Source organism: Arachis hypogaea, chromosome 19 (assembly GCF_003086295.3).
Source record: "Arachis hypogaea cultivar Tifrunner chromosome 19, arahy.Tifrunner.gnm2.J5K5, whole genome shotgun sequence".
Classification (NCBI taxonomy): Eukaryota; Viridiplantae; Streptophyta; class Magnoliopsida; order Fabales; family Fabaceae; genus Arachis; species Arachis hypogaea.
The window spans coordinates 7,379,283-7,391,275 of NC_092054.1; the positions used below are offsets into that span (position 1 = coordinate 7,379,283).

General features: G+C 41.3%; 2 protein-coding genes across 2 annotated transcripts; one reads left to right on the top strand and one right to left on the bottom strand.

The window, feature by feature from the left end:
* Positions 1–940: 940 nt before the first annotated feature.
* LOC140182105 (uncharacterized) lies at positions 941–1,792 on the bottom strand. The gene is made up of 3 exons (XM_072228213.1): positions 1,559–1,792; positions 1,246–1,474; positions 941–1,014 (listed from the first exon to the last, which is right to left on the bottom strand). Exons 1-3 carry the CDS (start codon positions 1,790–1,792, stop codon positions 941–943), a joined length of 537 nt encoding a protein of 178 aa, XP_072084314.1.
* A 6,276-nt stretch (positions 1,793–8,068) lies between these two features.
* LOC140182106 (uncharacterized) lies at positions 8,069–8,587 on the top strand. Its single transcript, XM_072228214.1, has one exon. The coding sequence runs from the start codon at positions 8,069–8,071 to the stop codon at positions 8,585–8,587; it is 519 nt and encodes a 172-aa protein (XP_072084315.1).
* Positions 8,588–11,993: the final 3,406 nt, after the last annotated feature.

An 11,993-nucleotide genomic window follows, 5' to 3' on the forward strand; every position in this document is an offset into this window, starting at 1 on the left:
CTGAGTGGACTATATGCGACAAAGACTTGGTCTATGTCAACGATGAAGACTTGGCTTCCCTTCCCTTCCCTCTGCAGTAATTATTACATCAACTAGATTTAATGTCAAGCCTATCAAAATTTAAATGAGTAATTACATACATACAATTCTTTTTTCTTTTGTTTTCTTTTGAATCCCTTAATTATGCATAATAATAACAACAACCAACGACAACTCAACCCATTATTATAGCTTCTTTTGACCACTATGCTAACCGTAGAGGATTTTTTGCATACCCATTATGAGTGGAAATTCATCACCAAAGTCAATTAATTAAATAATAAATAATTTATAAAAATTAAAAGAAAACATATACGGAGATTAGTACAACGTGAAAATAACAAGTATACGATAAATTGTTCAAATGTATGAAAGGCTTGAGAAATTAGGATCTTTTTTATTATTAAGGGTGACTTAATTAATGTGAAATAATTTCATAAAAAATTTCAAAAAAGTTGGGCTATATATACTAATTAAGTATATTTTAGTATTTTCACATAGAGGCGTGTTAGAAAATAAGTAAGTTTTGTGATTTGTAACTATCAATTAGTTATTATTGGTATTTTTAATGATGTGAGATTTCATTCAATGGTGTGAAATTATTTACTTTTCTTTTGTTAGTTAAGTGCTGACCAAATTTTAATAAAAATACTTGTCCCTAAACTTTTTCTTTCAGATATTCAAGGTTCTCCTTGGATAGTCCGATCCGGCTTCAAACTCCTATTACCTGGGAATTAAACCCAAAACTTAAGAAAAGGTCGTAATGCATGACAAACTTGCCACCAGGCTAACTTATAATTTTTTATATATATTGATATTCTTTTATCTATTTTCTTTTAAAGGAGAACAAACTCGACACACTCAGTGGAACGTACAAAGGTAGAGCAAGAAATTAAACAACTCATAAATCATCTCCGGCATAGCCATCAATAACATGAGTTGACTTTGCACTATTCTCTAGAACAACCAAACAACCTAGCAACACAATCCACCACAACTGTTTTCCTATTTTGAAAAATGAACTCATTTCTACACAACCAAATATTCTATATAACTAAGAAGAAGCCCCTAACCATATTTTTCCCACGTCTTTTCTCAATGGCATCGACCTCCAACTCTTAAAGTGCACTTTTATAGAGCCTGAAATGCTCCAAACATGACCCACATAAGTAATCCATACGCACCACACCTGCCAAGTATACTTACACGTTACAAACAAGTGTTGCACAGTTTCAATTTTCTTGTTACACATAACACAGACATTATTGCTTCGTTCAATGATGCCCAATCTGCTCAAGCGATCCTTTGTATTAACTCGGCCTACAAGCACAAACCAAGTAAACAATTCTATTCGAGGGGGTACTAGTCCTTTCCTGATTCCATTTGTGAACTTATAGCTAAGAATATCATCCGTCAAACTCTGTACCTGCAAAACCTGCACAAATGAGTTAGTAGTATAAACTCATTCTTGATCAAATTTTCACGCCACTCTATCTTATGCACCTTCTATCAATCTCACAGGTTGGTTCAAACTGTCAGTCTCCCATTGGCAGAGCTCCCTCCTCCACTGGAAGTTCCATACCCTCTCTATCCCATCCCAAAACCCACAGTCCCCAATCACGGATCCTTTATTATTTGAAATCAAGTAGAGCCTCGGAAAGGAGTCTTTCAGCTTCCTCGCCTGTAACCATGTATCTTCCCAAAATCTGGTTGATCTACCATCACCTACCTCCATAGCCAAACCGTCAATCATCTTTTGTCTGACATGTTGCTCTTTTATTTGCAAATGACATATATCTCTCCACGGACCCCTTTTCTTGGTATTGCTTGAGTAGACAATAACTGCCCAGGGTTCAGATTATTGCAGGAGCACACAACCTTCTTCCATAAAGGACAATCTTCCTTAGAAAATCTCCATCGCCACTTGAACAATAATGTAGTATTACGAATCATCGCATCACCCACACCCAGTCCTCCTAACTTCTTCGGTGTTTGTATCAAATCCCACTTTACAAGAGCCAGCCTAGGCCACCCATCATCCTTCCCCCAAAAGAACCTCCTTTGCAATGAGATTATTTTTTTGCCACCGTCCCCAGTATTTTATACAAACTTAGATAGTAAGTAGGCAGACTATTCAACACCGACTTGATGAGGACCAGCTTTCCTGCTTTACTGAGTATTTTTTATTTTCACAGGCTAAGTTTCTCTTCTACCTTATTTATTACTGGCTTCCATGTTTTAACCAAAATTGGGTTTGCTCCTAAACTAATACGCAGGTACTTCACTAGTAGACTTGCCGCATGGAACCCTAATAATTGGCACATCCGACCAACCCATTCCTGACTACAATTCACCGGTATCAAACTAGACTTGCAAAGTTAATACTCAATTCGGACATCGCTTCAAAACACCTCAGGAGTCTCTTATAATTTCTCACTGTCTCCTCCTCTGGTGGACAGAACAATATAGTGTCATCAGCAAATTGAAGGTGAGATAACTCTATATTATCCCTACCGACTAAAAGAAGAGCTATTTGTAAGGTCCCACATTGGTTGGGGAGGGGAATGAAGCATGCCTTATAAGGGTGTGGATACCTCTCCCTAGCATGACGCGTTTTAATGAGTGAGTGTGGGGGGAGGGCTTCGGCTATCATCCCTATCGTTAAAGGCAAAACCGTGAGGCCTTGTATGCCAAAGTGGACAATATCGTGCTAGCGGGTGGTCTGGGCTACTACAGATGGTATCAGAGCCGGAACCGGGATCGATGTGCCAGCGAGGGCGCTGGGCTCCCTTAGGGGGATAGATTGTAAGGTCCCACATTGGTTGGGGAGGGAAACGAAGCATGCCTTATAAGGGTGTGGATACCTCTCCCTAGCATGACGCATTTTGACGAGTGAGTGTGGGGGGGGGGGCTTTGGCTATCATCCCTATCGTCAAAAGCAAAATCGTGAGGTCTTGTGTGCCAAAGCGGACAATATCGTGCTAGTGGGTGGTTTGGGCTGTTACACTATTCTCTTATTTTTTACTGCCTCCCCTATCATTCTACTCAAAACATGTACAACAAGCACGAACAAAAATGGTGATAATGGGTCGCCCTGCCGAAGTCCCGTTTCCATCTTGAATGTTTTCGATGGTGCCTGTTAACCATTATGGAGACAGATGCTGATCTAATGCACTCTGTAATCCATGCCCTCTATCTTCTACCAAATCCCATCTTTTCTAGCACAACATCCACAAAATTCTATTTGACTCTGTCATAGACTTTCTGGAAGTCTAGTTTGATGATTGCTGATGCCTTCTTCTTTAGTTTTAGCCATTGTACAATTTTACAAGCTATTAACGCTCCATCATGTATCCTCCTACCCTTTACAAATGCACTCTGTGATTCCCCCACTAATCCTGGCATAACAATCCTCATTCTTCTTGTCAACATTTTTTATATGACCTTATAAATGCATCCAACCATACTAATCGATCTGAGATCCTTTATCTCCTTTGTGCCCACAAACTTTGGAGCCAGTGCTACCCAAGTAACATTGGACTCTGTTGGTAGTTTTTCGGTCTCAAATAAGCTCATTACAACTTTAGTAAATTCCATTCCTATCTCCTCCCAGCACCTTTTTATAAAGTTCATGTTTTATCTATCACTACCTGGAGCCTTAGATGATTCGCAGTCCCAAACTGCATCCTTTACTTCCTCTCCGTCGATAACACCTATAGTGCTTAAGCTTCCTCCATCTCCAACCGATTGACTAGGCCTTCTCGAAAGCTAATATTAGGCTACTCTTCCTGGTGGTATAGGTTCCTGTAGAAGTCTCTAATGGAAACCTTAATTCTCGCATGATTCCTTACCAGCATTCCATTGATCACTAGAGACTCAATTCGGTTGTTTCTTCTTCTTGCTGGTGCAATATTGTGGAAGTATCTAGTATTCATGTCCATCTCCTTGGCTTGTCGAGATCTAGACATTTGCTTCCAATGTATATCTTGTCTCGTATACCATACCTCACAACATCTTACCAACGCCTTCCTTCTTGCTTCTACAGTACCATCATATACTCCGTTGCTAACCTGATCATCCACTTTCTTAATCTTGTCCTCAAACTTTTGTATCTTCTCAGGTATATTCCCAAAGTACTGCTTGTGCCATCTACCTAGTGATTTTGACAGTGCCTTCAGTTTATCCAAAAACTGTACATTGCCTAATCCCCTCCATTCTTCCTTCACCATGCATCCTTAGGAAACCTTCATGTGTGAACCACGAGTCTAAACTGCAGAACAGTCTTGGACCCTGGGTTATTCTTCTATCTTCCACTAACAAAGGGCAGTGATCTGATAAGCCTCTCGGTCCTCCTCTTAGACGAGTGTCCGGATACACATCTAACCATTCCAAGATGACCAGGTTTCTATCAATCCGACTACAGGACTAACCTTTAAACCATGTATACTTGCGATCATTAAGTGCCAAGTCCACCAACTCCATATCATTAATCAATGCTCTGAATTCTTCAGCAGAAGCTGGCAAGCTGGTCTCCCCTTTTCTTTCCTCTATATGCAAAATTTCATTGAAATCTCCCATGTAACAAAAAGGAGTTTGGCACAATCTTGTAATATAGCTTAATTTCTCCCATATTAAGAGTTTTTTAGCTCCCATATGTGGCCCATACCAGACAAATTGCACAGTAAAAATTATCTTTAGGCATCACTCCTTTTACACATAACCACCTGTCTCTTTTATAGTAATTTAACAATTTAAAAATAGATTCATCTCATATTAATAGTAAGCCTCCGGAGGCTCCAGTAGAATTAACATACTCCCAACAAGCTCTATCATTACCCCAATTTCTAGCTACATCATATTTATTCACCACCTCTTTTTTTATTTCTATCAAACCCAACATATCTACTCTAAACTTATTGTTGAAATTTTTTATTATATTCAATTTCGCAATACCTCCCAACCCCCTAACATTCCAAGAGGTTAAAATCATTTATAAATTTTATTACACACATACTTCCGTGTTTTTGGGCGACTTCTTCTGATTTTCTCCTTTTTCTTCGACTATCTTTGTTTCATTGCTATTGCTTCATTTTGCTCCTGAAGAATTGGCATAATGTCCTCCTCATCACTGCATGGTATTACTCCAGACTCTACCCCAGTTTCCAAACCTCTTTATTCTCTGCCATTTCCTCTTCCCAACTCTGGAATTGGTCACTGTGCATCGCTACTTCTCCATGCATATTCGCCGTTGTGCTAGTCTCTTCTAATGCAGGGTCTTCATGTTTATTTTCTTCCCCATCCCCAGAGCCTTCTCCCGAACCCACCACCACTGTCTCCCTAGCCTTTGACTTTCTTTCCTTTGCGCCACCGGGTACCCGTCCCTCTTCTTGTGCCACCACATTTGCTATTTTGAATCTGCCGTCATAATGTCCCTGCATCTCGCTATTCAGGTCTCTTCCTTCCACCTCCCTCTGTTTCAAATTCCTGCTTCGTTGATAAGTCTCATCCAATCAATTAGCAATTATGAGATTTCCTTGTTTGTTCTTCTCAAGGCCGCCTCTTTCACTATCCATTCCTGTGATACGCTGTTCATCGTTGTCCACACCAGTAGGCCATCCGTCGCACTGTGGTACCCCATCAGCTCCTTGTGCTATGTGCCATTCCCCTTGGATGATTGGACACCTGCCTAGGGACGCCTCATGCTCTTCCATTCGGCATTGATGTGCGTTTCCTAAGGAAGCTGCTGAATCCATCCCGTCTCCATCCAACCGGATCACCTTAGCTATCGGGCCATCCCTAACCGGTTCAGCTAGCCCAAGGCCACCCTTCCTCAACTGGACCTTGTTCTTGTTAAGCTTGCCTTCTTTTTGTTTCATGACACTAGGCCTTATTGCCATCAGCCCATGATGACCCCTTCCACAAACATTTGAAGGCTCATGTTATACCTCCTCATAATTACAAGATAGAGTGTAATATGAGTCTTCCTCATAATGAGTTGCATCTGACGCCATTTGATTCTCCTTCCCCTTAATTAACGCATAACCATCACACCCATAATGGCAATTTGAAATTTGAAAATTTCAGTCATTAATTCAGACAGTAGAGTCACAATTTTGTCCTTATGTTGTTCCTCCTCCAATTGTTCTTTCGTCATAAGTTGTGCCGCCGATCCCATCTAGCCGCCGTCGGCTTAGCACCACTACCGGCTTTATCTCTTATGCAACTTTGCACCGCATCTTCTCCAATCACTATGCTTTTATCTATTTGGTCGTCCTTTGCCTCTGAAAAGCATTCTTCTCGATACACCTCTCCACCTACCTCTTTTACAAGGATGTCAAACCCACTCACTCCAATAGTGACATGGATCCACTCATTAATCATTTCAAACATACATGTATCGATCAGAATGCGGCCAGCACTGAATAAGCTACATGTTTTCGTTAAATTGTCACACTTTACCACCTCTCCCCATTGATCTCCTATTATGGTAAAAGTCTCCGTTGACCAGGCATGCATTGGTACTCCATAGCACTCCAACCATACTCTTCTTTTCTCGCTCCTCTCACTCTCATCTCATCTCCATATCATATGGAATAATTTTAATAACACTTTCATTCTGAATGTATATACTTCCTCCGCACTGGATATTGTGTCAAACATTAGCATTACTTTGTATGCACCCAATTCTCGTACATGTGTTACACACGGTCATTCATTATGAATCTTTCAACAAAGTGCCTAAAAGTTGATCATCTTCTTTGTACCTCCGACAATACTCCTTTGTAACCATGTAACATTATCTTTTGTCATTGGAATTTTTACTTTCTTAGCCCAACCATTTTTATTTGGGTCATTAACATTTGCATCTCCCGAGGACTTTGTCACCTTTGCTTCTGCTTTTGTGGTATCCTTATGTTGCTGGAGGCTAGCTTCTTTACCTTGTCATGTGGCTCCCTGCACCTCTTTACCTTTAATGTCTTTCAGATCAGGTATTCTTCTGTACTTTGCTTCTGCTACAAAAATTCTTTTTCCTCTCAACACCATCTGATTCATTTCTGTAACCGCCTTCAGAGCTCCCCCTTCGTAGTGTATCGCACAAATACGAACAGATAGATCCGTCCATTCTTGTTCTTCCTTGACAGGTATATGTCAATTATCCTGCCCTTCCAGTTGAACAAACTGAAAAGTTCTCATTTTGATATATCAACCAGGAGATTGTCAATGTTAGAAAATCATTAGAATCAATTTAGATCAATTAGTATCGTATTAGTATCGTTTATATTTATAGCATATCTGTATATTAATTGTAAGATTCTATGCCTTTATTACTTTGATTCATCTAGCACCTATAAATACCCCTTGTATATTGTACCTTTGATCAAGCTGAATAATACACAAAACACTTTTCTCAGATTTCTCCCTTGTTTCTAACATGGTATCAAGAGTCTAAAGTTTTTTTTTTCAAATGAACATTTGTTCATAGCCTCCTCATTTTTCTCTTCCGACAGTGCTTCTTTGCTCTCGATTTTCGTTCAGTTTCCGACGCTTTGGTTCGTCACCTCTGCCATCATCGTGTTCATCTCTCCGTCAGGATTCCAATGCTACTGAAATCGTCGCCTGAAGCCATCGGACGCGCCCTCACGCGCCGCCGGAACCTCCCTGCCCACCTCCATTGTTCCTCATCCCAGATGCTTCAATAGTCGTTAGATCTTGGTGCCGATCGCACGCTCCTGGAGCTTCCACGTGTCACGCCGCCAGCTTCCTCTGCAACCCGCGCTCGATCCGATCTGGCCCGCTGGTTGACCCGCTATCCACCTCGTCGCCAGTCTGTCTTCTCCGTCCTCTCACGGGCTGCCATGTGTCACCGCTCTGCTGACGTGGCACTGATGTCCTTGCTGATGTAGCGCTGATGTGGCATACAAACGGGACCCCCCTTAAGGTTTTTTGGTGAGCTCTTTCCGATTCTGCCCTCTATTTTCTCGTTTTCTGTCCCGAATTTGTAGTTTCTTTTTTTCCATTGTCTATTACTATGGAAAAATCGGATGTCTTTCAGCCTATCCCTGTTATCCTTAATGACTCCAACTATGCACATTGGGTTGAAGCTATGCGAGGATTTCTTAAAGGGCGAAAATTATGGCGATATGTGATTGGTGATATTGCTTGTCCTGTTAAGCCAACTGTGGGTGACAAATCCAAAGAAGGTGCCTCCAAATCCAACGAGGATGCTGAGAAGGACTATGCAGAGAAATTGGAAGATTGGGATAGTAAAAATCATCAGATTATCACTTGGTTCCGCAATACTTCTACCCCTGGCATTTATTTACAATTTGGGCATTTTGAAACTACTAAAGAGGTATGGGATCATTTGGCAAAGCGTTATACTATTTCTGATCTCTCTCATCAGTACCAATTGCTTAAGAAACTTCATAGCCTTAAGCAAGAACGTGGCCAAGCAGTTTTTGAGTTTCTTGCTCCGATGGAGGTTATTTGGGATCAGTTGACCTCTTGTGAGCCTGTTCTTAAAAATCCCACTGATGCTAACGCATAAGAGGATTATCAAAACCAGACACGTCTCATCCAATTTCTGATGGCACTTACTGATGATTATGAGCCGGTCAGGACTTTTCTTCTTCATCAAAATCCCTTGCCTAGTCTTGAAGATGCTCTTCCTCGTCTTAAGTCTGAAGAAACACGCTTGGGATTGCTTCGTTCTAAAAGTGAAACTGTCTTTGTTGCCACCGACAGAAAGGGCAAAATCTGTCGACACTATAACCGACCTGGGCATTCCTTCTCAGAATGTCCCTCTATTGAATGTCGTAAGTGCAAACAAAAAGGCCACATTGGCTCTAATTGCCCGAAACTGTTCTGCCATTATTGTAAGCTCCCGGGTCACTTGATTGCTACCTGTCCTACTCGACCACCGCAATCAGATCAGAACAAGTATCAACCTCGTCCCAACAGCTCTCTGCATGTGCCTGCTTCTACTGCTGCTACTGCTATTGAGTCCACCCCTTCCACATCTCTCAACACACCTTCTGTCTCTCCATCAGATATTGAATATCTTCTTAATCAACTTCTCTCTTTTTCTGGTAATACCCCTGCCACTCTTTTCACCCCTCCAGATAATTCTAAATGGTATTTTGATTCCGGTTGTTTTAATCATATGTCTCCTTTGCGTCATCTTTTCTCGTCATTGTCTCCCACTACAAATGCACCTTCTGCCAACACTGCTAATGGTTTCCTCTTGCATGCAACCCATCACGAGATTATTTCACAGTCCAATATTTATCTTTCTGATACTTATTTTGTTCCAAAATTAAATTTTAATCTTATCTCTGTCGGTCAGCTTGTTGAACTCGGTTTTGATGTCACTTTTTATATTTCTGATTGTCGTGTGCAGGATCGTCGGATGGGAAAGATCATCAGGATTGGTTGTAAGGTCGGATGTTTATTTGAGCTCGAGAATCTTCATGTTCCCTCTACGTCAAATATCTGTGCTGTTTCCTCTCCATCTACTCTTCACTTGTGGCACCGTCATCTTGCCCAGAGCTCCTTAGGAAAACTGCGTCCACTTATATCAACGGGTGTTTTAGGTCAAGTTCTAAAAGAGTCTTTTGATTGCATTTCTTGTCGCACTGCAAAACAACATGCCTTATCCTTTAATAATAATTTCTCTATTGCTAGCTCTCCTTTTGATCTTATTCATTCTGATGTTTGGGGCCCCACTCCCACCGCTACTATGGGAGGGGCTCGATACTTTGTCGTCTTTATTGATGATTATTCACGTTTTACTTGGATTTATTTGATGACTAATCGTCATGAGTTGCCTCAGATTTATATTAACTTTGCCAATATGGTTCGAATTCAGTTTTCAAAGGTCATTAAAATTTTCAGACGTGATAATGCTTTGGAATATCGTGACTCCAAACTTTTAAAGTTTCTCGCTGAACAGGGTACTTTGTCCGAGTTTTCTTGTCCTGGTACCTCTCAACAAAATGGCAGAGCTGAGTGTAAACACCGTCATATTCTTGATTCTGTCCGTGCGATGCTTATTTCCTCTTCCTGTCCTGAGCGTGCTTGGGGTGAAGCTGCTCTCACTGCTGTTCATGTTATCAATAGACTCCTTTCTTCTGTTCTTGGTAACACTACTCCCTTTGAGCATCTTTATCGTACTTCTCCCGATTACAGTTCTCTCCGTGTTTTTGGTTGTGTCTGTTTTGTTCTTCTTCAGCCTCATGAACATAATAAGCTTGAACCTCAGGCTCGCATGTGTTGTTTTCTTGGTTATGCTTCTGAACATAAGGGTTATCGTTGTTGGGATCCTATCTCTCGTCGCATTCGTATATCTCGTCATGTTGTCTTCTGGGAGCATCACATGTTCTCTAGTTTTTCCTCTTTTGAGTCCATTCCTTCTACTCCGTCACTGTTTTTTACTAACTCAAATATTGATCTCTTTCATAGTGATGATACAACAGGGTCTACCCCAAGTCCATCCCTCGAGGCCCCTGCTCTTTCGCCTTCTCCATCTCCTGATGATTCCAGACCAGACGGGGATCCCGCTCCTACCGTCATGCCTCCTTCTCCCACTCGTTCTTCTAGGGTAAGAAATTCACCACCTCATCTTCTTGATTATCATTGCTTTTCTACTATTCTTCATCAACATGAACCTAAGTCCTTTAGAGAAGCCTCCATAAATCCAAATTAGCAACAAGCAATGCAAGAAGAAATACAGGCACTTGAAAAAGCACACACTTGGAATTTAGTTGATCCTCCTTCTGATCAGGAAGTTGTGGGCAGTAGATGGGTATACAAGATCAAGACTCGCTCTGATGGCTCTATTGACCGTTATAAGGCACGCTTGGTTGCTCAAGGTTGTATGCAAGAGTATGGTATTGATTATGAAGAGACTTTTGCTCCTGTCGCCCGTTTTACATCTATTAGAGCTCTTCTTGCCATTGCCGTAATTAAAAAATAGTCTCTCAGTTAGATGGATATGAAGAATGCATTTCTTAATGGGGATTTGAAAAAGAAAGTCTATATGAAACCACCTCCAGGATATCCTTGTCCTTCTAGTAAGGTTTGTCTCCTTCGCAAGGCACTTTATGGACTTAAGCAAGCTCCTCGTGAATGGTTTGACAAGTTCAGCACTACTATATGCAGTCTTGGTTTTACTTCTAGCCCTCATGAGAATGCCCTTTTTCATTCATAAAAGCGAACGTGGAGTTGTTCTTCTCCTTTTGTATGTTGATGACATGATCATTACTGGAGATGATGTTGATGATATCTCTGATCTCAAGGCCTCACTTCACCGCACCTTTGAGATGAAAGATCTTGGTTCTCTCAGCTATTTTCTTGGTCTCGAGGTCATCTCCACAGATGATGGCATCTATCTCTTGCAGGCTAAGTATGCTTCAGATCTTCTTGCTCGCGCTGGGATTACAGATAGTCGCACTGAGTCTACTCCTCTTGAGCCTAATGTTCGATTTACACCTATGGATGGCACTGTTTTGGATAATCTGACTTTCTATCGACAGTTAGTTGGAGGTCTCGTCTACTTGACTGTCACCCAACCAGACATCGCCTATCCAGTTCATGTACTTAGCCAGTTCTTGTCCGCTCCTCGTACTACTCACTATGCGGCAGTTCTTCGCATTCTTCACTACATCAAAGGCACTCTATTTCATGGCCTTTATTTTTCTTCCCAATCCTCTTTGTCTCTTCAGGCATACTCCGATGCTGATTGGGCTGGTGATCCCACTGATCGTCGTTCTACTACTAGTTACTGTTTGTTTCTTGGTGACATTCTCATTTCTTGGCGTACTAAGAAGCAAACGTTCACTGCTCGCTCAAGTACAGAAGCTGAGTATCGTGCCCTCGCTGACACCACTGCTGAGGTTATCTCGGTTCGTTGGCTTCTCGAAGATCTGTGTGCTCCTCAGTCGTCCTCTACTGAT